Source organism: Schistocerca nitens, chromosome 3 (genome assembly GCF_023898315.1).
Source record: "Schistocerca nitens isolate TAMUIC-IGC-003100 chromosome 3, iqSchNite1.1, whole genome shotgun sequence".
Classification (NCBI taxonomy): domain Eukaryota; kingdom Metazoa; phylum Arthropoda; class Insecta; order Orthoptera; family Acrididae; genus Schistocerca; species Schistocerca nitens.
Genome location: NC_064616.1, coordinates 147,676,170 through 147,703,701, shown reverse-complemented (window position 1 = coordinate 147,703,701; position 27,532 = coordinate 147,676,170). Strand labels below are relative to the sequence as shown.

The following is a 27,532-nucleotide window of genomic DNA, read 5'->3' as shown; positions in this document are numbered from 1 at the left end:
TGTGGACACTTCCCTTGTTAAGAGCCCTTCCTGGCACTAAGTAACAATGTGGACATGATCAAACCACAGTATTGACCATCTGTGTAACTCCTTCCTGGTGGAATGACTGGAACTGATTGGCTGTCGGACCCCCTCTCTCTAATAGGTGCTGCTCATGCATGGTTGTTTACATCTTTGGGCAGGTTTAGTGACATCTCTGATCAGTCAAAGGGTCAGTGTCTGTGATACAATGCCCAGTCAGAGTCTATCTTAAGGAGTTCTGGGAACCGGGGTGATGCAAAACTTTTCTTGATGTGTGTATTAGTTGGGAGTACCTATGTGTTAAATTTCTACCTACCTAGAGTTTGAGTATCAATTGCAAGTTCTTGCACAACATGTTCATCATATTGCAGATCTTACTGCATTTTTCTAAAATTTTCTGGTGTTGCAACTTCTCTGTTCACAATATCATCATACACAAACAGCTCTGCAGATTGTGTTACAGCACTGTTGTTCTGTAGTTATGTAGCTATGTTCGTACTTTCATGTCTCATGCTGTGACCAGTAGTGCATTACCACCACATGGTGTGATGACAACAACAAGCCAAAAACAGTAATGTGTATATTACCATGTGCACTAATGCCTCAATAAAACATTTGTTAATTTAGGTGATACCACAGTTTCTTCATCTGACAATAGGTTGGTGCTTCCTCTACAGTAGATCAGTATATATCATGGTACATTTTTTAGTGTCTTAAGTTGTCAGGAGCACTCTGTTAGACTTTCCTCCCTATACTGCCACAGGATTTTCCTCTTTGCACACTCAATTCCACCATCATTTTCAGTAATTGGCACATCTACATACAATTTAATTTATTATAATTTACCATTATAATATAAATTAGTCTTGGCAGGATGGACTGAATCCTGCTGTCATCTCTTCTTTCCTGGTTCTCATACTCCAGTATACTAGGTGACTAGATTTACAAAATCCAAATATGGGACACAAATTAGAAGTTGAAATGAACAACATTTTGTGGCAACTTTTGTTAATACTATGCCTATATAATTTATTTGTGTTAAAATACTTTGTTTATGCCACAACTAAATAGATCATTGTACCTTTTCGTTACAACTAGCAATAAAAAAAAAAAAAATACAGCAAATACATTGTCACATGCAAGCGCAAAATATCGTTTCATTATGATGAGGTCTTGATCAGAAGTAGACAATGGTTACAACCTACATGGGCTATTTACTTAATGTATGTCATTGAGGAGATTGATGTTTTCAAACAGAAGTATCATGAAAATGGGTCTTAGTTATAATTATTTCCTAAGTTTCCACACTGAACCTATTCTTTCCATCAGTCCGTAAAGCATTTGCGGTATATAACACACTTTCTGCAGCAGCAGTAGTGTCAACTAGACTTAGACAAATGCAGTAATGAGCTGCAAATTTTTGCTGCAGGTATCTTTTAATGCAGGGTTGTTACAAATGATAGACCATTTTTCAGAAACACATTTCACAGATCTTAATTCATGGGTTTTCACTTCACATGCACTTTTAATATGCTTCACTTCTTCAAAAATTCATCTTCACATATTTCAGAATATTTTCATCAAACTCTGCTAAAGTTTTAAGACTTTACTGAACCATCTTCCAAAGGAAAGAATATTAGAGCTGAATCCAGTTAAATGGTTTCAACACGTGAAGTGGATGAGCCAGTTTTTCAGTACAGTCAATTAAAGTCTCTTAAAATAAGCTTGAAATGTCCAAGAAATCAGAATATTGCAGCTAGCCATCTTCTTGCAATGTACTTATCAAAAACCAAGTTTTCGTAATGTGAAAGTTTTCCTCCTTCCTCAATTTCACTTTCCATACCAATATGTCTAACTCCAAAACTTTGTTGCATATCTGCTGCCTCAGTAGTTTTTATTGTTGAAGAAAACATTTTCAATTAACTCTGAATAAAATAGGGCCACAAAAGTGATTGAGGATCATTGAAGAATGCTTTTAAGACGGTAGGACATTTTTCTTGAGACAAAAAAATAAGGTTTTAGTCCCACATAAGTGTCAGTAATCCCATTAACAGCCAGTTCCAAGGAAAGCCATCTGTTTTTAACACTACCAAGCACCTGTTTGTATTCTGTTTCAAAAAACTCTTTCAATTCTTCAACGCAATGATTTAAATATGGAATTGTTGAAAACTTTTGTTTACAATGGTTTCTACGTCTACTGGGAGAATATCAGCACTGGTTTGTATTGCATTAGCATAAGCCTGTTCCATCATCCATCCAACATACACAATACGCTAGTCCATCCCTGTGCCACTCCCACTCCCAACCTCTTGCTACAGGGATCATATCCTTGTGGTAGACCAAGGTGCGAGACTGCCCAGTCCACCCACCCAGCACCACCTACTCCAGTCCTGTCACAGGCTTATCCTATCCCATCAGGGGCCGGGCCACCTATGAAAGCAGCCATGTCATATACCAACTCTTCTGCAAATACTGCACAGATTTTTATGTTGGTATGACTACAAACCAACTGTCCACCAGGATGAGTGTCCAATGGCAAACTGTTGCGCAGAACAAAGTTGACCACCCAGTGGCACAACATGACGTTGAGCACAATGTGCTAGTTCAGTGGCTGCTTCACAGCCCAGGCCATCTGGATCTTTCCCTCCACCACCAGCTTCTCTGTTCTACACAGTTGGGAATTAACCTTAACACCCTCCACTCCCGTAATCATCCTGGCCTCAATCTCCAGTAACCCACTGTCCCCACACCCTTCACCGAACAGCTTCCCCTTCCTCTGTCCTGCCACTCCCTCCCAATTCATGTGTCCATGTCACCTCCAGCCTGTACCACTCCCTATTGGCTCTGACAACAGTGCATCACACGCCTAGCTCCCCAGTGGGCTCACTGCTCTTTGGTGAGTTCGTGCTTGGCTACCATCGGACTCCAGCCTTTGCAGCACAGTTTCCCTTCTGTGGTGCATGTCTATCCTCTTACTATTCTTTTTCCCCTCCCTTGGGGAACATGTCTGAGATGTTCTTGGAAATGTGTTCTGCATTTTCATTAGCCAATATCAGAACAGTCCCTCCACTGTTTTTTTTTTTTTTTTTTTTTTTCCATTTCTTCTGTCTTCGTAACCCCTTCTCCTATCCTTCTGGGGCATATGAGGTTCCTCTTTTTTCTTCTTCCTCCCTGTGCACTTCTGATGACCAGCCCACGCGTGTGACACATAACAGGTGACTGGGTAATGCAGGATTCCCAGCCCTAGGTTGACAGGTAGGTTTCGCGCATACCCCCTGGTACAGGCCAGGCCCAGGGAGGGGTGATTGCCTGGGCTGCTACCTTCCCAAATTGCCAATTGGTCTGTCTGTCAGATGTCCGGGAGGCGTGACCTGAGGTGTGAACAGTCACCTAAGGCAGGTGCGCCACCTTCTGGAGGGGGCCTCCAGTTGGAAGGGGCATGCCTTCTGCACTGCCCACCTTGCCCATCGTCTCGAGTGGTCCATTCTCCCTGACACGTACTCGAGCGACCATTTACCATGTACTATCTGTTTGCTGACTCCTACCCCACCTATGTGCATACCCAAATGACAGCTTTCTAAGGCTGACTGGAGCCTTTACTTCTCCCTGGCAACCTTCAACAAATCACATTTCCACAGTTGTGATGACCAGGTAGAGTATCTTACAAACGTTATCCTTACTGCTGCGGAAAAATCCGCTCCTCTCGCTTCCTCTTTACCACACGGTGTCCCGGTCCCTTGGTGGACGCAGTTTGCGAGGGGAAACGTTCTCTCTGTGTTTTTAACCATCATCCTATAATGCTAAACTACATTCGTTACAAACTGTTATGTGCACAGTGTCATCGCATTCTTCAGTATAGAAAAAATGCTAGCTGGATTTCATTTACTAGTTCTTTTAACAATTTTCCGCTCCCTCCTCTGTTGCGTAGGCCAACCTCTGACAGCTCTCTCCTGACTGTAGCAGACGATGCCATAGTGGACCCTGTTGCTATCTCGAACACCTTGGGTCACAATTTTGCAGAGATTTTGAGCTCCTCCCACTATCATGCTGCCTTCCTCCATCAGAAATGAGGTGGCCCTTCTCAGAATCGTGAGTGCTATAATGACTCCTTTACTGTGAGGGAGCTCTATCGTACTCTCACTTCATCCTGATCCTCTGCCCCAGGTCTGGACAATGTTCACATTCAGATGTTGGAGAACCTTTCTCTTGCAGGCAAGCACTTTCTACTTAATACGTACAGTCGCATATGGGCAGAGGGTTCATTTCCCAGACTATGGTGTGGAACCACTGCCGTACCCATACCTAAGTCTGGTAAGGAAAAACACCTTCTTTCTAGCTACCGCCCCATTTCTCTCACCAGCTGTGTTTGCAAGGTGATGGAACGTATGATTCATTCCTGGCTGGTATGGTGGCTAGAGTCTTGCAATTTACTGACCACTGCACCGTGTGGATTTAGTGTGCGCCATACTGCAGTTGACCATCTTGTCACCTTGTCAACCCATGGCAGGAATGGTTTTCTGCAGAAATAGCAGACTGTGACCGTGTTTTTCGATCTGGAGAAAGCCTACGACACTACTGGAGGATTGGTATCCTTTGTCCCCTCTACATGTGGGGCTTTCAAGGCAGCATGCCCCATTTCCCTCAGAAATTTTAAAAGACAGAGTTTTCAAGGTCTGTGAGGGTTCTGCCTTGTCAGACACCTTTATCCAGGAAAACAGTGTGCCTCATGGTTCCGTCCTGAGTGTTGTCCTCTTTGCTGTCGCCACTAACCCTATTATAGCTTATTTCCCTCCAGGCAACTCAGACTCCATTTTTATTGACAATTTTGCCATATATTGCAGTTCTCCGCAGACTTGTCTCATTGACTGGTATCTTCAGTAACTTCTCACTCGTCTTTACTAATAGAGCATTGGCAATGGCTTTCGCTTTTCCATTGACACAACCGTTTGTATGAATTTGGGGTGGCGCAAGTGGTTTCTTCCACTGTCTTTACGCATTGGCCTGTTACTACTCTGTTCGTTGAAATTACAAAATTACTAAGGCTCATGTTCGATAGGAAACTGTCTTGGTCCTCCCACATGTATTAACTGGCTGCCCACTGAACATGGTTCCTCAATGTCCTATGTGTCCTCAGCGGTACTTTCTGGGGAGCGGATCAGAACACCCTACTCCTTTTTTACCAGTCCCTTGTACTTTTGAAACTCAGCTATGGATGTTTTGTTTATGCTTCTGCACATCTCTCCATCTTACATCATCTCAATACACTCCACCATCACGGCATCCATTTGGCCACTGGCTCCTTCTACACTAGCCTGGTTGAGAGTCTGTTTGCAGAAGCTGCTGAACTACCACTGTCATACCGCCATTACTCACTCCTCAGCAGATATGCATGCCATTTGTCTGCCGTGCATGGCCTACTTCTTCGATGATTCCTTTGATCACCAATATGGGGCACGTCCCTCTTCTGTTACCTCCTGGAGTTCACTTTCAGCTCTTTCTCCATCAGGTTAACTTCACACTACCTGCCACTTTCCCAATGGGTGTGAACTGTTCATCACCTTAGCTTCGCGTGGTGGCCTGTGTTCATATTGGCCTTCATTTGCTCCCTAAAGCCACTACTCCAGCCTTGCTGTTTTGCCATAAGTTTCACAACCTTCAAGCGGAACTTCGCGATAGTACCTTTATGTACACTGATGGCTCTCAGACTGACTGTGGTGTCAGGTGTACCTTCGTCATTGACCCCGACATTTTTCAGTATTGGCTTTCGAAACACTGCTCAGTGTTTACAGCAGAGTGCTTCCTCTGGATCAGGCCACACAGTACATCCGGAGACACAGACTTTTCAATTCGATCATCTGCTCTGACTCTCACAGTGCCCTTCAGAGCCTCTGTGTGCTGTATACCGTCCATCCCTTAGTACAACAGGTCCAGGAAAGCTATCACTTGCTCACTCTTGATGGCACCTCTGTGATGTTTCAGTGGGTTCCAGCTAATATCAGTCTGACGGGAAATAAGGCTGCTGATGCTGCTGCCAAGGCTGCAGTCCTGTTACCTCGGCCCACTAGTTCTTCCATTCCCTCCGATGGTCTCTGTGTTGCCATCTGTCAGCAAGTGATGTCACTGTGACATCACCATTGCTCCTCCCATCATGGGAACAAGCTCTGTGAAATTAAAGCTCTCCCAGTGGCTTGGACGACGTCCTCCGGCCCTCTCACCCTGAGGAGATCATTTTAGCTAGGTTGTGTATTGGGCACTGTCTTTTTAGCCATTGCCATTTTTTTAAGTGGCACTCCCCCACCACTTTGTGCTCATTGCCCTCAATCTTTGGTGGTTCACCATTTTGTGACAGAATGCCTTTTTTGAACCACTTATGTTCCAATTTGTTTTTACCAAATGACTTATTGGCCATTTTAGCGAATGACGCACGGGCATTTTACTTTTTATCTGTTGTAGCGATATGGTGAAGGACATTTAATCTGTAGTTCAGAACCTCTGTTTCTCTATGGTGTATTTTATGTACCTTTCTCCAAGTACCTGTTTTTAGCTGTCTTTCCTACCATCAGCTGTGCTTAACATGTAGTTGCTTTTAACTCCTTTTTTTTGTCTTTGTGTTATACAGTTCTGATGTGGATGCATATGGCCCTCATTGTTTTTGCACCATAAAACAAAACAATCACATGCCTAACCCATATACCTGCGACACCTCCCACCCGCATTTCTAGCTGGCAAACTGGCTGCTTTCCTCTGAGCTGCTAGCCACCCTCCCCACCCCCACACCCGCCCCCAGTCCCTCATTCTCCCTCCGGACCCTCTACACATGTGTATTGCATATTTGCAAAGGGGAGGGGGGGGGGAGAGGGAGAGAGAGAGAGAGAGAGAGAGAGAGAGAGAGAGAGAGAGAGAGAGAGAATATTCTAGCTTGAGAAAGGATTACTCTGATAGCTATCAAGTTGTCTTTTTGTGTGAGCCTATCGATGATTTAGTGCTTCTGCTTTTCGGGGAGTGTTCTCCTTTAATACAAAGGTATATAAGATAATCAGTTTGTTATGGGTTACATGGTTCAACACATGATCTAATTTAGCTTCTGTTAAGGAAACATAATGCACAAAGTTGCCATAGGATTTTTGATTAATACAAATAGGGATCATCTGCATGGGGAGAAATAGTAAGGCTTCTTCCATATGGTTCGATCATGGGCCAACTCTGTTGTTGTTCTGTATGAAGGATCTGATGATACAAGCATTATCGTGAAACTGAGCAAAGAGCACCAACAAGGAAAATGGTAAATAATGTTTTCGTAAAATTATTGGCAGGTTTTGCACAAATGGACCAGCTTTAAACTTTAAAAAACACAGCTTATCCACTACATTGGATAGGAGAGGCTTATAGAGATTGGCAATCATTCTTAACACTTACACACAGAATTTGTGTGGATCACAATGTGTGTATTATTCCCTATTAAATGTCTTTGTCATAGTCATCTTCAGATCTAAATAAAGAAAGAAGAAACTTAGAAGTAGCAATACAATGCAAGAAAATACCCAATCTGGTTAATATGGAATATCATAATACAATTAATACATCCTAAAATAAAACATGATGTACAGATACAACATATCGCACCCACTAACAACTGTACTGTACATTACAGTCACAAGTTGCAGGCAGCCTTGTGACAGCTGACTGTGATACTAATAAATTGCCATAAGGTGGCATCATAGTCAAATATCGGTTGAACAGAAAAATGGTTAGACCGTCAGTGAGAGAGCAGTACTAGTTCCTACTACTAATAAGGCGAGTACAACGTTCGCTTGTTACATATTTTTACGAGCTTCAAACAGGAACAACTTATTTTCAGTTATCTGTGTAGGTACTAGTTTATTTTTGTAATTTATTGCGTGTTTGAGTGCTTACTAGGCACAACCTTTTATTTCAATAACAGTGTAGTGTACAGTACCGCCGTTGCTATCAACCCTCATATTGTACAGGCTTTTGTTTGTTTGGTTAGAACAGCTCAGTGTCGGTTAGACCGTCAGTGAGAGAGCACTTCGATTTCCCGCTGCTAATAAGATGAGTACACCGTTCGTTTGTTGCATATTTTTATGAGCTTCAAACAGGAGCGACTGCAGTAATGGATAGGAACTGTGATTGTCGTGTACAGATGCGAGCTCAGTTGGCGACCCTTCGCTCGCAGCTCCAGGCTGCTTTGGCTTCCGTCACACAGCTTGAGGCTGCTGCCAAGGGGTGTCACTGTGGGGGATTGAACGCGGGGATGCAAGGGACGTAGAGCACGTCCCACATGTCCTCCAATCGGTCCACTGCTGTGGCTGCCATGGGTTCTGCCTGCACTGAGGTTGACCCCTCACCCGTGGTCGAGTGGGAGATCATTCCAAAGTCTGGCAGGCAGCGAAAAACTTTGAGAGTGGGCATTCACAGAGGGCGGGTTTGCTGGTAGTTGGGAGCTCCAATGTTAGGCGCGTAACGGGGCCCCTTAGGAACATGGCTACCAAGGAGGGGAAGGAAGCCAGTGTGCACTCAGTGTGCATTCCGGGGGGGAGTCATTCTGCATGTGGAAAGGGTGCTTCTGGATGCCATGAAGAGTAGAGGGTGCAGCCAACTGCAGGTGGTGGCTCACATCAGTACCAATGACTTGTGTCGCTTTGGATTGGAGCAGATTCTGTCTGGTTTCGGGTGGCTAGTGGAAATGGTAAAGACTGCCAGTCTTGCTTCTGAGATTAAGGTGGAGCTCACCAGCTGCAGCATCGTCGATAGAATCGACTGTGGTCCTTTGGTGCAGAGCCGAGTGGAGGGTCTGAATCAGAGGCTCAGGTGGTTCTGTGACTGTGTAGGCTGCAGATTCCTTGACTTGCGCCATCGGGTGGTGGGTTTCCGGTTTCCGCTTAATAGGTCAGGAGTCCACTACACACAGGAGGTGGCTACACAGGTAGCGGGGGCTGTGTGGAAGGGACTGGGCAGTTTTTTAGGTTAGATGGTCTCCGGGAACCACAGAAGGGACGCCCATCTAAAAGTGGGCAGGTAAAACACAGTAAAGTAGTTGTAGAAACGATTGGTATTGTAGTTGTGAATTGTCATAGCTGTGTTGGGAAAGAACCAGAGCTCCAAGCCCTAATAGAAAACACTGAAGCTCAAATTGTTGTAAGTACAGAGAGCTGGCTAAAGCCAGAAATAAGTTCAGTCAAAATTTTTTCAAATGATCTAATGGTGTTCAGAAAGGATAGATTAAATACAGTTGGTGGTGGAGTATTTATTGCTGTCAGAGGTAGTTTGCCTTGTAGCGAAATTGAAGTAGATAGTTCGTGTGAAATAGTATGGGTGGAGGTTATACCTGACAATTGGACTAAAGTATTAATTGGATCCTTTTACCAACCCTCCGACTCAGAAGATATAGTTGCTGAATAGTTCAAAGAAAACTTGACTCTCATTTCAAATAAGTACCCCACTCATACAATTATAGTCGGTGGTGACTTCAATCTACCCTCGATATACTGGAAAAAATTATACGTTTAAAGCTGGCGGCAGGCAAAAACGCCATCCGAAATTGTGCTGAATGCTTTCTCAGAAAATTATTTTGAACTGTTAGTTCATGAGCCCACTCAAAGCAAAAATGGTTGCGAAAGCATACTTGACCTATTAGCAACAAATAATCCTGGACAAATAGCGAGTATTGTGACAAATACAGTGATTAACGACCACAAGGCAGTTGCTGCTAGGCTGAATACCATAACACCTGCAACCTTCAAAAAGAAACGCAAAGTATATCTATTTAAAAAAGCTGATAAAAATGTTTTTAATGCCTTTTTAAGAGACAGTCTTCACTCCTTTCAATCTGATCATGTAAGTGTAGAAAAGTTGTGGAATGTTTTCAAAGAGATAGTATCGACAGCGATTGAGAGATATATACCACATAAATTAATAAGTGATGGTACTGATTCCCCATGGCACACAAAATGGGTCAGATCATTGTTGCAGAAGCAACAAAAAAGCATGCCAAATTTAAAAGAATGCAAGTTTTACAGAAGTTTGAAATATGGCATGTACTACAATGCGAGATGCTTTTAATAATTTCCTCAACAAAATTCTGCCTCAAAATCTGGCAGAAAACCCAAAGAGATTCTGGTCATAAATAAAGCACACCAGTGGCAAGATGCAATCAATAGCTCCACTGCGCGATAACAACGGTGAAGTCACTGATGACAGTGCCACTAAACCAGAGTTATTAAACACGGTTTTCCGAAAATCCTTCACCAAAGACGACGAAGTAAATATTCCTGAATTCCAGTCAAGAAAAACTGCCAAGATGAGAAACATAGAAGTAGATATCCTCAGTGTAACGAAGCAGCTTAAACCACTTAATAAAAGCAAGGCCTCCGGTCCAGATTGTATACCAGTCAGATGGTTCCTTTCAAAGTATGCTGATAAAATAGCTCCATATTTAGCAATTATATACAGCCACTCACTCACAGAAAGATTCGTGCCTAAATACTGGAAAATTGCTCAAGTCACACCAATACCCAAAAAGGGAAGTAGGAGTAATCCACTGAATTACAGGCCTATATCACTAACATCGATTTGCAGTAGGGTTTTGGAAGATATACTGTATTCTAAAATTATGAAGTACCTCAAAGAAAACGATTTATTGATACATAGTCAGCACTGTTTCAGAAAATATCGTTCTTGTGAAACACAACTAGCTCTTTATACTCATGAAGTAATAAGTGCTGTCGACAAGGGATGTCAAATTGAATCCCTATTTTTAGATTTCCAGAAGGCTTTAGACACCGTTCCTCACAAGCAGTCTTCTAACCAAACTGCATGCCTACAGAGTATCGCCTCAGTTGTGTGACTGGATTTGTGATTTCCTGTCAGAAAGGTCACAGTTTGTAGTAATAGATGGAAAGTCATCAAGTAAAACAGAAGTAATATCCAGCGTTCCCCAAGGAAGTGTTATAGGCCCTCTATTGTTCCTGATCTATGTTAACGACATAGGAGACAATCTGAGTAGCCATCTTAGATTGTTTGTAGATGATGCTGTCATTTACCATCTTGTAAAGTCATCAGATGATCAAAATGACTTGCAAAATGATTTAGATAAGATATCTGTATGATGTGAAAAGTGGTAATTGACCCTTAATAAGGAAAAGTGTGAAGTTATTCACATGAGTACTAAAAGAAATCGGCTAAATTTCGATTATGCGATAAGCCACACAAATCTGAAGGCTGTAAATTCAGCTAAATACTTAGGGATTACAATTACAAATAACCTAAATTGGAATGATCACATAGATAATATTGTGGGTAGAGCTAACCAAAGACTGTGATTCATTGGCAGAACACTTAGAAGGTGCAACAGGTCTACTAAAGAGACTGCTTACACCACACTTGTTCACCCTATTCTGGAGTATTGCTGTGTGGTGTGGGATCTGCATCAGGTGGGACTGACGGATGACATTGAAAAAGTACAAATAAGGGCAGCTCATTTTGTATTATCACGAAATAGGGGAGATAGTGTCACAGACATGATGCGTGTATTGGAGCAGCAATCATTAAAACAAAGGTGTTTTTCATTGTGACGGGATCTTCTCATGAAATTTCAATCACCTCTTTTCTCCTCCGATTGCGAAAACATTCTGTTGGCACCCACCTACATAGGGAGAAATGACCATCACGATAAAATAAGAGAAATCGGGGCTCGCACAGAAAAATTTAAGTGCTCATTTTTCCCGCATGCCGTTTGAGAGTGGAACGATAGAGAGACAGCTTGAAGGTGGTTCATTGAACCCTCTGCCAGGCACTTTATTCTGAATAGCAGAGTAATCACATAGATGTAGATGTAGAGAAAATGACATGAAAGTATAGTAAGTGATTTAAAAAGGCAAGCACAAATGATTTCCATTTATGTAACATAAATACCAAGGATGATTACATAGTAAAGTATTGCATAGTTCTATTTGCTTGTTTGTAGGTGTTGAGCAGTCAGCAGGGACATATACAAGATTGAAACTTATGCTGAACTTTTGTACAGCGTTCTTCTTTAGAGTTAAAAAAGAAATTACATTTTACTGCCAGGCTATTATTTGTTGTATATTGTGAGAACTTTTGGTTTACTAACTGAATGCCATTCTTTTTGGTGAGAATGAGACTAATGTTGTATGAGATTTATAATTTTATTCGTATTTTGCCCCTCTACCTACATTTTTTGACATAAGATTTTAGTATACTTTCACAGTTGCTGTTTCAGTCATGTATTGCAAGTGATCAGTGAGCAACAGTTGCCTGGCCTATAAATCCCACTTTTTTTCTTGTTCTGATTGTATTTTAACAGAATGTTTCAGTCTTACTAAATGCAGATATTTTCTTTTTTAGTTCCACCTCATCGAACTCGATACTATCAAGAAGCCCAAGAGGGGTTGTATAGTGGACCACTTTTTCTTTTGTGCTATCTCCTGTATTCACTGCCATTTTCAGCAGTTTCTGTTGCAGCGGCGTCAAGAATTTCATTTGAGTAAGTATATAATACGATATTAACAAAATTTTTGTATTTTATGTAACTTTGTCTTTGCAGAAGGTGGGTACAAAGGAGTGTGTAATAATTTCATTTGTTGAAAAAAAAATGAAAAATACACCATAAGTGTTAGCTGAGGTTCTAATATTAATGTGGGCTTTTAGTAATGAGTGATTCTTATGTTTTGCTGTATTTTGCTATTGAGTTACCAGACAATGCTTTCACTAATGTTCCTTTTAGAGTTCTGTTAAATAAGCTGTGACTACTGTGAGGTTAAGGTACAGGTAATGACCCATTTCTGTCATAACAGTAAAAAAATTTCCAAAGAGTTGACAGACTTCACATAAAGTAATATGGTCGGGAAACACTTACTGACTACAAACTAATTTGAGGCAAGTTTTCTTCAGTTGAGCAAATTACAACCAGTGCCCTTACAATATGTTTCAGTAACTTAACAGATTCTTCTATTTGTAGATTACAGCAGCTTAATAGTTAATAATAAGACAAAACAACAACAGGCAGAGAAAGGTATTGAAATCATGAGGGACATTTATAAGTGGTCACTGTTGAACATAATATGAACTTTTACATAAAAGTAAACCACATTCATGAACGATGTACTTCACACAGCAGTTTTATTTATGAGTATTTACAGGCAGTTTCTTCGAGAATAACACACAAGAGTTCATTAAAAAGAATCGCCATGAACGTGTTATTTTCTTACAGCTTTTGGCACCTGCATGTAACAGCTCATGAATTGTTGTTGTGACCTACTTATATGTGCACTCATATTTTTATTTAGGTGATTATTTTTTAGGTTCAGTTGTACAGAACTTGGAAACCATTTTCAGGCTGCCGAAAATATCCTCAAGTATAACACAACACATTTTGTCCTTTATACTTCAACTACTTCCTCTCTTTATTTTACTCACACCTGTTACAGTACCATGAATTGAATGTACGCAGTTCTATAAGAACTCGCTCATATAATCAAGTTTATTAATTTCATTATCTTTATGTCAAGCTGTACTCAAGAACTGGGCGTGAAAATCTGTTTGCAGAGGCTTTTGCAAATTACATTATTTGTATTTTATATTGTTAAGATGTGATTTAATTCAATAATGTGTAAAATAGTCATCTTAATTAAAAATTTATATGAAAGTATAATGCAATACTTTTCTGTTTAATCATTTATTGATGTTTTCCTTATTTGATCATAACAACTCTTAACATTAAATACGTCTGTTGTTCTCTTGTGCTCCCTGTCTATATTTATGAAGTGTATACCATTTAACAATTTAAATGAGAGAAATATTCTCTCTGTTTCCTTACAGATTGATTGGTATAAAGGCTTTGTCCGAGTGGCTTCTGTTTGGTGGCATTTTGTGGGCTTGTTACTTACTGGCTGAACAGCAAACTATAGCAATTCTGATGACTGTATGCAGTTCTTTTAGAGCTGCTGTCTGCAGTCTTTATATATCAACAGTATATCTGATACTTGGGAGTGGCATTTTGAGGTATGTGCAAATACAGTGGAGCAAAAAAGTTGTCACTCATATTGTACTCACCCATGTGTAACAACAACTGTATGACATACAATATAATTGCAGTGAACAATGAGCGCACACACTATAAAAAGGGTGTTGGTTATTTTAGCTCAGCTGTTGCTGGACCATATCGTATAGCTTATGAATAAGGTCACCTTAGGGCACACAGTGAACACAAATGGAACTTGACAGTCTTTCTAGAGACTGCTTCCCTACATAATTTTCTACCCACTGAACACTGAATTTTTAATTCTCATTTATGCCTTATCTACTTTTGCTACAGAAGCAAGTGTTTGCTGTACAGGAAGCAAAGCTAATTTTTTCCTCCATTCCAGTCATCAGTGACAGAATTTTGTCCCTCTCTGTATCATAATAATACTAGTGACACAATTAAGTGACCACCTTCCCCTGGTTTAGTCGAGGCATTTTGTTGAGCATAGGAGCTGAAGTAGAGGGACCTCCTACTGTCTGACTGCTGGAAATTTCACCACTTGAATTCAGTCTCCATGCCAATCCTCATAGATCTCTTTACAGTTCATCTGAAAATTCTTTCATCAGTCTTCTCCTACAGTTTTTACCCCTCATATTTCCTTCCACTAACAAACTGACAATTCATTCATACTTGTAATTAGAGGCTTCTGGGAAACTCTGGGTCTATAATAAGAGCCCTACCACTTTTTAATGGATCATTCTGTGACTAACATCTGTTCCTGAACTTTAATGTGAACTTTTCAGAATAAATGACAAGATTATCTGATTATGCATTTGACAATTTGCATTAGAGTTGCCTGTCCCTACTAATTAATTCCTTAGGTTTCCCAGAGGTGTGATAGTTAAATGGCACCCTTGATCACCGGTAGTGGACCTTGTTACATGCAACAATCCCTCTGAAATCTGTCTGTAAGCCATAATTTCAGAAAATAAGCATGAATTGTGACTGCACAACATGAAATCGGAGAGACTGTAATTAGTGATGGACTTCTCTTTGATGTTGTGGTGAGTGGACATAGTGAGGAGTTTGACTTAACCATGTTGTTGTTGTTGTTGTTGTGGTCTTCAGTCCTGAGGCTGGTTTGATGCAGCTCTCCATGCTACTCTATCCTGTGCAAGCTTCTTCATCTCCCAGTACTTACTGCAACCTACGTCCTTCTGAATCTGCTTAGTGTATTCATCTCTTGGTCTCCCTCTATGCTTTTTACCCTCCACACTGCCCTCCAATGCTAAATTGGTGATCCATTGATGCCTCAGAACATGTCCTACCAACCGGTCTCTTCTTCTTGTCAAGTTGTGCCACAAACTCCTCTTCTCCCCAATTCTATTCAGTACCTCCTCATTAGTTATGTGATCTACCCATCTAATCTTCAGCATTCTTCTGTAGCACCACATTTCGAAAGCTTCTACTCTTTTCTTGTCCAAACTATTTATCATCCATGTTTCACTACCATACATGGCTACACTCCATACAAATACTTTCAGAAACGACCTCCTGACCCTTAAATCTATACTCGATGTTAACAAATTTCTCTTCTTCAGAAACGCCTACCTCGCCATTGCCAGTCTACATTTTATATCCTCTCTACTTCGACCATCATCAGTTATTTTGCTCCCCAAATAGCAAAACTCCTTTACTACTTTAAGCGTCTCATTTCCTAATCGAGTTCCCTCAGCATCACCCGACTTAATTCGACTACATTCCATTATCCTCGTTTTGCTTTTGTTGATGTTCATCTTATATCCTCCTCTCAAGACACTGTCCATTCCATTCAACTGCTCTTCCAAGTCCTTTGCTGTCTCTGACAGAATTACAATGTCATCGGCGAACCTCAAAGTTTTTATTTCTTCTCCATGGATTTTAATACCTACTCCAAATTTTTCTTTTGTTTCCTTTTCTGCTTGCTCAGTATACAGATTGAATAAGATCGGCGAGAGGCTACAACCCTGTCTCACTCCCTTCCCAACCGCTGCTTCCCTTTCATGTCCCTCGACTCTTATAACTGCCATCTGGTTTCTGTACAAATTGTAAATAGCCTTTCGCTCCCTGTATTTTACTCCTGCCACCTTTAGAATTTGAAAGAGAGTATTCCAGTCAACATTGTCAAAGGCTTTCTCTAAGTCTACAAATGATAGAAACGTAGGTTTGCCTTTCCTTAATCTTTCTTCTAAGATAAGTCATAAGGTCAGTATTGCCTCACGTGTTCCACTATTTCTACGGAATCCAAACTGATCTTCCCCGAGGTTGGCTTCTACTAGTTTTTCCATTCTTCTGTAAAGAATTTGCGTTAGTATTTTGCAGCTGTGGCTTATTAAACTGATTGTTCGGTAATTTGCACATCTGTCAACACCTGCTTGCTTTGGGATTGGAATTATTATATTCTTCTTGAAGTCTGAGGGTATTTCACCTGTCTCACACATCTTGCTCACCAGATGGTAGAGTTTTGTCAGGACTGGCTCTCCCAAGGCCGTCAGTAGTTCTAATGGAATGTTGTCTACTCCGGGGGCCTTGTTTCGACTCAGGTCTTTCAGTGCTCTGTCAAACTCTTCACGCAGTATTGTATCTCCCATTTCGTCTTCTTCTACATTCTCTTCCATTTCCAGAATATTGTCCTCAAGTACGTCGCCCTTGTATAGACCCTCTATATACTCCTTCCACCTTTCTGCTTTCCCTTCTTTGCTTAAAACTGGGTTTCCATCTGAGCTCTTGATATTCATACAAGTGGTTCTCTTTTCTCCAAAGGTCTCTTTAATTTTCCTGTAGGCAGTATCAATCTTACCCCTAGTGAGATAAGCCTCTACATCCCTGCTTAGCCATTTTGCACTTCCTGTCGATCTCATTTTTGAGACGTTTGTATTCCTGTTTGCCTGCTTCATTTACTGCATTTTTATATTATCTCATTTCATCAATTAAATTCAATATATCTTCTGTTACCCAAGGATTTCTACTAGCCCTCGTCTTTTTACCTACTTGATCCTCTGCTGCCTTCACTACTTCATCCCTCAGAGCTACCCATTCTTCTTCTACTGTATTTCTTTCCCCCATTCCTGTCAATTGTTCCCTTATGCTCTCCCTGAAACTCTGTAAAACCTCTGGTTTAATCAGTTTGTCCAGATCCCATCTCCTTAAATTCCCACCTTTTTGCAGTTTCTTCAGTTTCAATCTACAGTTCATAACCAATAGATTGTGGTCAGAGTCCACATCTGCCCCTGGATATGTCTTACAATTTAAAATCTGGTTCCTAAATCTCTGTCTTACCATTATATAATCTATCTGAAACCTTTTAGAATCTCCAGGGTTCTTCCATGTGTACAACCTTCTTTCATGATTCTTGAACCAAGTGTTAGCTATGATTAAGTTATGCTCTTTGCAAAATTCTACCAGGCAGCTTCCTCTTTCATTTCTTTCCCCCAATCCATATTCACCTACTATGTTTCCTTCTCTCCCTTTTCCTACTCTCGAATTCCAGTCATCCATGACTATTAAATTTTTCGTCTCCCTTCACTACCTGAATAATTTCTTTTATCTCATCATAAATTTCATCTATTTCTTCATCATCTGCAGAGCTAGTTGGCATATAAACTTTTACTATTGTAGTAGGTGTGGGCTTCGTGTCTATCTTGGCCACAATAATGCGTTCACTATGCTGTTTGTAGTAGCTTACCCGCACTCCTATTTTTTTATTCATTATTAAACCTACTCCTGCATTACCCCTATTTGGTTTTGTATTTATAACCCTGTATTCACCTGACCAAAAGTCTTGTTCCTCCTGCCACCAAACTTCACTAATTCCCACTATATCTAACTTTAACCTATCCATTTCCCTTTTTAAGTTTTCTAACCTACCTGCCCGATTAAGGGGTCTGACATTCCACGCTCCGATCCGTGGAATGCCATTTTTCTTTCTCCTGATAACGACGTCCTCTTGAGTAGCCCCCGCCCGGAGATCCAAATGGGGGACTATTTTACATCCGGAATATTTTACCCAAGAGGACGCCATCATCATTTAACCATACAGTAAAGCTGCATGCCCTCGGGAAAAATTACGGCTGTAGTTTCCCCTTGCTTTCAGCCGTTCGCAGTACCAGCACAACAAGGCCGTTTTGGTTAATGTTACAAGGCCAGATCAGTCAATCATCCAGACTGTTGCCCCTGCAACTACTGAAAAGGCTGCTGCCCTCTTCAGGAACCACACGTTTGTCTGGCCTCTCAACAGATACCCCTCCGTTGTGGTTGCACCTACGGTACGGCCATCTGTATCGCTGAGGCACGCAAGCCTCCCCACTAACGGCAAGGTCCATGGTTCATGGGGGGGGGGGGGAGGGGGGGGGGCACACTTAACCATAGTGTTAGTGATATAACTGCGAGTGGAATTATTTTAGCTTTGGTGGAGTTTATGCTGTGTTTGAAAAAATGGAGAACAACCAGTGATAAACTGGGGCTCTGAATTATTAAGTGAGTGCACTGTCTTGTAAAAGGCAGCTGTTCAGGTTAGAGACCCTAGTCAAACAACCCCCCCCCCCCCCAAGGGGGTTTACATCTCTTTTGTGAGTATCTGCTTGGCCACCATGGGGCCCGAGCCTTTTGCAGCACTACTTCTCTTTCCATGCTGCAAGTCTTATCTTTCTGCTATTCTTTATTCCTTTGTCTTTTCATTGGATGATCTTTGTGGTGCCATATATGCCTCAGATCTGGTTTGTGTTTGGGACACAAACCCAACTCAGTAGCCCATCTGGGATGGGGTTTGAGGTGGTAGAGTAGTGTAGTGCAGTGTAGTGTAGTGTAGTGTAGTCATGTATCTTCATGGTGTTATCCTCTTGACCATGTAGGGATCGCATTGTTGGTGCCTGAACTGGAAACTCCCCACAAAGCCAGCGAGTAGGTGTCCATCATGGCTGGAGCACGGGGACTCCGGGCAATGGTTTACTGTCCAGGCAACTGTTGCTGTAGATGGATGGTGCCCATGGGGGGGGGGGGGGGGGGGGGGGGGGGTGATACCATGGTGGAAGATTCGCATATGAAGCGAACTAAACTTCCTTCCTCTGGTGGCCTCATAACCCCAGCAGTCTCTTCTGAAGCTAGCACATATTACATTGTGGAGAGGTATGATCCCAAAATGTTCAATTCACTGGCTACACCATGGGAAGAACATAGTGCATTGAGACAAGGTGAGAAATACTCCCCCCAATATTCAGTTTGTTCTAGGACAGATGGTGATTCCTTTTTGACTACAATGCCTTTGTTCTTTGTTGAACATCTTAAGGACATGTTTGGGGAAAGCGGCAGTCTTTTCAGACATGAAAAGTGGCTCTGTTCTGCTTAAAATGGCCTCCCCCACTGTCACAGGTGCTGCTCATCTGCAACAAGCTGCTTGATATTCCTGTCTCTCTAATCCCCCATAAAAGTCTGAATAAGGTACAGGGTATTACTTTGCACCAAGATATCCTTTTACAGACTGATGATGAGTTGCAGGTTAATTTGGAACAATGAGGTGTGAATTTAACAGTTGTATCCACTGAGGACCAAAAGACAACAGAATAGATACTGGAGCCTATATCTTGGCCTTTGGAGTTGACACATTGCCTGAGAAGGTATAGTTGGTGTGTCACTGTGATGTCGGGCGGAATATTCCTCCTCCCATGTGTTGCTATGAATGTGTGCGATTTGGACATGTCTTCTCGTTGCAACACCAGCCCATCTGTAGGGACTGTGGCCGTCAGATGCAAATGAACATTCTGTGTGCCTCTCCCTCCATATATGTCAACTGTGGGAGCACCATTTGCCCCGTTCAACAGACTGCACCATTTTCAAACATGAAAAGAAAATCCAAGAATACAAGACCCTTGACTGCTTCACATATCAGCAGGCGAGGAAGAAGTATGATCACCTACATCCTACATATATGACAGTGATGTATGCTACTGCTACGTCAACGTCGCCCTTTTTAGTGATTGTCCCATCGCCCTTTGTTCCCAGGACTATGCTGGTGTGCAACTGGGTGCCAGCCAGTGGCTGACGGAGCCACAGTTTGCAGGTCATAGGACTTCGTGTTCCTCCTCTGTCCCAGAATCTGGGGCAGACAATCCCTTGCAGAAGTGTAAATCATCGCAGGACAAGTAGTAGTCCAAATCGAGGGAGATTGTGATGGCCACCTTGCTGCCAGACCCTGCATGTTCTGCCTCTGTATCCAAGGCAGCATTTCTGGTGGCCTTTATGGCCCCAGACCCCTTCACACCCCACCCCTCTACCCCACCCCCTCCCCTCCCCTCTCCATCCCTCCTTGCACCTGATTTAGAACAAATGTATATTGATGGTGTATCTTAACAACCAGTAACAGCAGGCAGCACTGAGGCATGACCTGCCTCCTTGGTCCCTTCATGCCCCTTACCAGGGTGCTGATAGCATGATCCTCCAGTGGGACTGCCGCGGTTTCTTCTGCCACTTGGCTGAGCTGCGTCATGTTATATGTGCTTCCCCTGTCTTTTGCAGTGCCTTTCAGGAAACTTGTTTCCCAACAATGCAGACCCCTACCCTTTGCCGCTATCAGGGCTATTTTAAGAATCACACCGACTGTGAAAAGCATCGAATGGTGTTTGCACATACATTCTGGACTCTCTCTATAGCAAACACCTGCCAATCAGTACGACTTCAGAGACTGTGGCTTTTCATGTGAAGACATGAAACAATGTTGTATCTCCCTCCCAACAATGAATTTCTCCAGAACATGTTGTCTGCAATGTTTTCTCAGCTCTCCCTGCCCTTCCTAATATTGGGTGCCCATCAATGCCTCCAACCCTTTATGGGGTGGAACTGCGACCACTGGCCTGAAGAGCTCGATGATTGCCTCTTCAATAGTGGTGTTCCCACACACTTCAGAGTGGCACATAGGTCTTATTCGGCCATTGACCTTTCCATTTGCAGCCCAGGTCTTCTCCTGTCCATCCATAGGAGAATACATGATGACCTGCACAGCAGTATCCATTTTCCGATCTTTTTGACCCTCCCTCGTTATCACTTGCCTGGGTGTCCACCCATATGGGCTCTCTCCAAAGCTGATTTGGATGCTTTCATGACTGTCATCACCCTTCACATCCTACCACATCGATGTGGTTGTCCAGAGCACAACTGCAACCATCCTGTTGGCAGCTGACTTTGTGAGTCCCTCTTCCTTGGGATCTCCCTGTTGGTAGACAGCACCTTAGTGGACCACCAAAATTGCTGTGGCCATTAGAGATCGCAGGCACGCTCTCCAACACCATAAGCGCCCATCAGTGGAGCACCTCATTGTCTTTTAATGGCTCTATGAACACCAGTACCCTATGGGTATATGGGGTATCTCTGTGAATGGTGATGTCTACACTGATGCAGATGCTGTTGCCAATCAGTTTGCTTTTCATTATGCTCTAGCTTCTGTGTCACCAGAATATCAGCCTGCATTTCATATCCTCAGACAACAGGTAGAATGACTTCCTTTGCCATGTACTACACATCACCTGGAACCTTGTAATGCTCCATTCATTGACTGGGTATTCCTCAGAGTCCTAGCCCTGACACAGCTCCAGGGTCAACTGCATCTACAGCCAAATGCTTTTCGGTGGAATTCCAGAGTCACAGTCTTGCCATTTTCAACCATATCTGGAGCAAGGATGAGTTCCCATCTCGGTGACGAGAAAGAGTGGTCATCACAGTACTGAAATTGGGTAAACACCCCTTAAGATGAACAGCTATTGTCCAATTAGCCTCACTAATGTTCTCTGCAAGTTGCTTAAGATACAGTGAGTTAACGGCTGGCTTCATCCCAGGGCAGTTTTCACCAAGGCCATGCTGCTGCCTGGAGTCTGCTATTCAGTCAGCTTTTGCCCATCATCAACATCTTTATCCCTGTCTTCTTTGACTTGTATAGGGCTTACAACACCACATGGTGTCACCACATCCTTTCTACCCTCCGTGAGTGGTATCTCCGGGTCGAACTCCCAGTTTTTGTTTGGAACTTCTTGTCTCACCATACTTTCTGGGTTCAAGTTGGTATTTCCCACAGTACCCCACATATACAAGATAATGGGGTCCCACAGTGGTCTGGGTTGAGTGTGCCCCTTTTTCTAGTGGCTATCAATAGCCCCCACCAGAACCCTACCTCAAGGACCAAATGCTCAATGTGGAGTCGTATCGTTTATTGGGATTGATCTTTGATGTCTGGTTGATGTGGCTTCCCCATCTTTGCCAGCTTAACTAAACATGCTGCTCACATTTTGATACTCTTCACTGTCACAATAATACCAGCTGGGGTGAAGACTGCTCTACAATTTTGTGGCTGTAGAAAGCTCTGATCATGTCGCATCTTGATTATGGGAGCCTGGTATATGGCGACTATTGTGGGGTTCAAGTTGCGACAGGTACCTTTCGGACCAGCCCTGTGAACAGTCTACTAGCAGAGGCTTGTGTCCCTTCCATACAGATCAGGCACCAATAGACCTTACGGTTTTTTGCCACTTTGATGCATTTCCAGGCTCAGACGTGGTACACACTGACGGCTCTACGGTCAACAGTCGAACCGGTTTTGCCTATATACATATAATATGCAGTGAACTACACTCCCTGCCAAATGGATGTAGTGTATTCACTGCAGATTTGGAGGCTATTGCTCGAGTCCTCAGCCACCTTCATTCTTGCACTGGCAAGTCGTTCTTAATTGGCAGTGACTCCTTGGGTAACCTTCAGGCTGTCTACCAGTGCTACCCTTGACACCCATTGGTTATGACTCTCCAAGATCTCCTGTATGGCCACCACACTGGACATCCTGATTGTGTTGGGATCCCCAGGAATGAACGCGCTGACTGGTTGGCCAAGTTCAGTGCGAGGATGCAAACTTTGGAGGCGAGTTTACCAGAACCAAATTTCACTCAACTGTATGCCAACAATTGTTGCAGGCTTGGAATGCAGACTGGTGTGCCCTGGTTTCTCGGAATAGACTGCAAACCATAAAGGAGATCACAACCATGTGGCAGTCTTCACTTCGTGCTTCTCGCAGGAAATCTACTGTTCTGTTGGCTGTGCATTAGCAACACATCCTGATCCATGGCTATGTCCTCCAAGATGAGGATCCCCTCCACTGTCAGTGTAGTGCCCGTCTCACATTGGTCCATATCCTACTGGACTGCTCTAATTTGGCCACCTTATGGCGAAAATAAACTTGTTGACACACTACCTCTGGTGCTAGCGGATGACACCATGACACCAGAGTGGCTGATTTGGTTTTACATTTTACCCATGGAAGTGCTTTTTACTCCTCTCTGTGACGTAGGGCACATTGGCCTCGTCGGCCACTTGAGGGATTGAAGTGGTGCCCCATTGCTACTCATACCTGAAGAGCCTGTGACTGCCCTTGTGGGGTGGTCTGGCCTGACTCCAGCCCTTCCCAACTTTTTAAATCTTCTCGTTCTTTCACATCTGTCGCTGATTGACATATTCATCATCATTGTTTTCTTTCCTTATGTTTTATCTTCTCAGTGTAGCTAGTTCTCTTGTGGTAATGGAGGATGCGGAAATACTGTTCAGATGCAGAAGGTGTGCTTCTGGTTGCATAACGTGTCCTGGGGGCCTCCAGTTGCTTTCTGGGTGGGGCATCTCTCTCACTTCTCCTTGCATCTCTCTCTCGGCTTTCATGATTCTTGGCTAGAATAGACTCCATTGGGATTTGTCCTTTGTGGCCTTTCCCTTTTTGGACTATTCCTAGCTTGACACACAAAGGATTATGGGACTGATGACCTCATAGTTTTGTCCCTTCAGCCCCAGCAATCCATCCATCAAATAAATAGGTTCACTCATAATAATCATACAGTGTGTACTTCACCAAAAATAAAATAATTTCATTCTCACTCGGTATTTTCACTTCCATGTACTTCACATCTTCACCCATTAAATTTCCATTTGATATGGCATGAAAGATGTGTTGTGTAGTAAGGGTAAGAGTTTCTTGTATTAACTATCACACAGGGCCCACAAATAAAATGTTCAATGACCTAGCAGCAGCAGCAGCACACCAACAAAATCCCATATGATGTCTGCAGCTTGTGGTCTAGTGGCTAGCATTGCTGCCTCCAGATCACGGGATCCTGGGTTTGATTCCCAGCAGGGTTTGGGGTTTTTCTGCCCAGGGACTGGTTGTTTGTGTTGTTCTCATCATTTCTTCATCATTTGTGAAAGTGGCTAGATTGGACTGTGTACAGATTGGGACTTTGTACTGGCACTGATTACCGTGCAGTTGTGCGCTCCACAAACCAAACCAATCACATATGATCATGTTGGTGGAAAGTTCTGCACTCTAAGAATTTACTAATAAATCACACTCTAAAAATTTACTAATAAATCACAAAAGCTGTGCCATGCATGACATAAGATAAAGCTGTTCTCAATCCAAAGGTTGGTTTTATTACCACTATGCTTTACTGGGCTGTGGTATGGCCTTGTCTATCCTTGACATTTGAACTGATTTACCAACCATAACAATAAAATACAAATAAATAGCACGAAATAAGCTGAAGGGTGTGGTTTTTTCAGGTTACAATGTTGCATCTCTAATACTTTTTATGTTTCAGATCATTTCATGGACTTCCAGACTGGCTGTTATATTTGACATATGCAACTCAATCTCGATATGCAGGAGCATTTCTCAGCCAGCAGATCTTTACAAAAGATGGTCTACTCAACAACTTGCCATATGATGCTAATGTGAATTGTACATCATTTTTTCTTTCACAGAGCTCCTCACAAGCATCTTCCTCCTCCTTTGTGTGTAGATATGCAAATGGAATGGCATTCCTTTCAGAACGTTATGGGAAAAAAGATGGAGTTGACACTTTAGCAGAAATTTTGGATCATGATTTAAATTTTGGTGTAGTATATGCCTTTTCCATTGCCCTCATTATAATAAATGCACTTCTCTACCTTGTTCCACTGCCAGCTTTTGTGAAAGCAAAGTTTCGTGAGTAAATGAAATGCCGTTCTCCTCAAGATATACTGATAAAGGCACGTTTAAAATGTTGTAGCAACCCAGAAATGTATGAAGTCATAGTCTTGACAGTGGCAAGGAACTGCACACATTTCACAAATTAATGTGATATTGGTTACTCAGATACCTATGCCAGGTACTGCTAACAGCAAAATATCTCCAAATTGCATTGATCTGTACTGACACTGATATGATAAGTGACACTAGCTACTCAGATAAACAGGATCCAAACTGAATGAGATTTTCACTCTGCAGCGGAGTGTGCACTGATATGAAACTTCCTGGCAGATTAAAACTGTGTGCCCAACCGAGACTCGAACTCGGGACCTTTCCCTTCACATGGTTTGGAAGGTAGGAGACGAGATGCTGGCAGAAGTAAAGCTGTGAGTACCGGGCTTGAGTCGTGCTTCGGTAGCTCAGATGGTAGAGCACTTGCCCGCGAAAGGCAAAGGTCCCGCGTTTGAGTCTCAGTCGGGCACACAGTTTTAATCTGCCAGGAAGTTTCATATCAGCGCACACTATGCTGCAGAGTGAAAATCTCATTCTGGACACATCCCCCAGGCTGTGGCTAAGCCATGTCTCCGCAATATCCTTTCTTTCAGGAGTGCTAGTTCTGCAAGGTTCGCAGGAGAGCTTCAGTAAAGTTTGGAAGGTAGGAGATGAGATACTGGCAGAAGTAAAGCTGTGAGTACCGGGCGTGAGTCGTGCTTCGGTAGCTCAGATGGTAGAGCACTTGCCTGAAAGGCAAAGGTCCTGAGTTAGAGTCTCCGTCGGGCACACAGTTTTAATCTGCCAGGAAGTTTTCAGGATCCAAACTGTTGTGACCAGACGAAACTATGGTCATCTGGCCATAACTGTGGGTTCTTTGATTGCTGTGGGAGAAGGCTCATCAAACTTAACACGTGAAATATTAGTTCACTTTATTGCATAAATGATTTACTTAACTTTGACACAGTTCTTTGCCCCAGGACTGCTTGATAATTTACAAATGCCATTGACTATGAAAGCATCACTTGATGCACAGGTTAACAAACTATCCTTTTGCAGTACAAAATGCATCATTTATGAAAGTACATTTCATCAGAAACTTTTAACTGTCACTGTCCTACCCGATTGATGTTGACTGCTGTAGCTGAGGTCTCGAACTGGGGGAAAGCTCTTCCAAGCTCGGCTAAACATTCTGCTGCTGTGCTGAGAGGAGAGGTGTTGGCATCAGGAGTACCTTTGATTCATCATTGCCATTTGCAGTGGAACCTCACTAGCATCTGTGGTATCGATATGCATTGTTGACTTTGGCATGACACCACAATCTCTGAGTGATACTACAGATGCAGTACTTACAATAACTTAGAAATGATAGTGTCATGTAATTCTACTTTCCTACAGCATCCACCATTTAGAAAACATTTTGCTTAATTCCCAACAGGTTTTCTCATTTAAAACAATCTGGACAACTGGTGGGAAAAGACATATAAGAATCAGTTGAGAAATGTTACATTCCTATATTTTTCATTTCATACACCTGGACTTTTTCACTTACATAATGGGTAGGGCAAGGGAGGAAGGATGGATGGATGGATGGAAGGAAGGAAGGAAGGATGGATGGATGGATGGATGGATGTATTAAATATGTATTACACTTAATCAATTGGATAAACTCAACCAGATCAGAACAGTACTCTTTATAAATTGGAAGAGAGAGATTCTTGTGTTGTTGTGTAAAATATTTATAAAATTTTCATATTGTATTTGTATTTTTCTGAGAACTGTATGTATTGAAAGGTATTCTCTTTCATGAATAAATCTAGCATAACATCTCCATGTCTTGTAACTACTGCCTGACCTCTCTCAACAACTATCAACAGAAGTTTGCAAAATATAATTAACTTTAAGCACATAGTTTTACAGCAGTTATCTTGAAATATGCACATACAGAATAATACTTACCGGATAAAATGGTTTATATGTAGTCATGTTAATATCATATTCTTGAGCCTGCACCAACTGCATTGTGCTATGTCTATTAGTTGTATACATCAATAAGTCACTCTAAGTAAAGCAGCTGGTGTCACAATAAATTTATACAAACTGTTGCATAGTGGACAACATAATGTAAGAGGGAAACAGTCTGATACATATGTTCCAGTGACTATTTGTATGGTGTGTGTATTCAAAAACACATCTAGATACATGCTTTCATTCATAACCAGAACACTAAAAACCACAGAAACAACTTCAGAAATATAATATTGAGTAATAAAAGTACTCAAAAAGTTTTCTGCCACCTGAATATCTGCAACTGAGTGGAGGCTCAGATTCAAGGAAATCAGAGAATGGAAGAATGAGCCATATGAAACAAAAAATTAAAAAAAAACACCTTTATGAAATAAAATGGTCATCACAATAATGGTAGTCTGTTCAAATATGTGTAATCAAAATGT

The 27,532-nt window shown here is 42.2% G+C and overlaps 1 protein-coding gene across 1 annotated transcript in view; it reads left to right on the top strand.

The window, feature by feature from the left end:
• Positions 1–26,912, top strand: part of LOC126248091 (ATP-binding cassette sub-family G member 5) — a 157,958-nt gene extending 131,046 nt beyond the window's left edge. Inside the window, exons 9-11 of the mRNA XM_049948757.1 lie at positions 12,406–12,544; positions 13,879–14,061; positions 24,679–26,912. Of these exons, the coding sequence (XP_049804714.1) occupies positions 12,406–12,544; positions 13,879–14,061; positions 24,679–25,072 (716 nt within the window). The 3' untranslated portion in view covers positions 25,073–26,912. The remainder of the gene's footprint in view (positions 1–12,405; positions 12,545–13,878; positions 14,062–24,678) is intronic.
• The last annotated feature ends 620 nt before the right edge of the window (positions 26,913–27,532 follow it).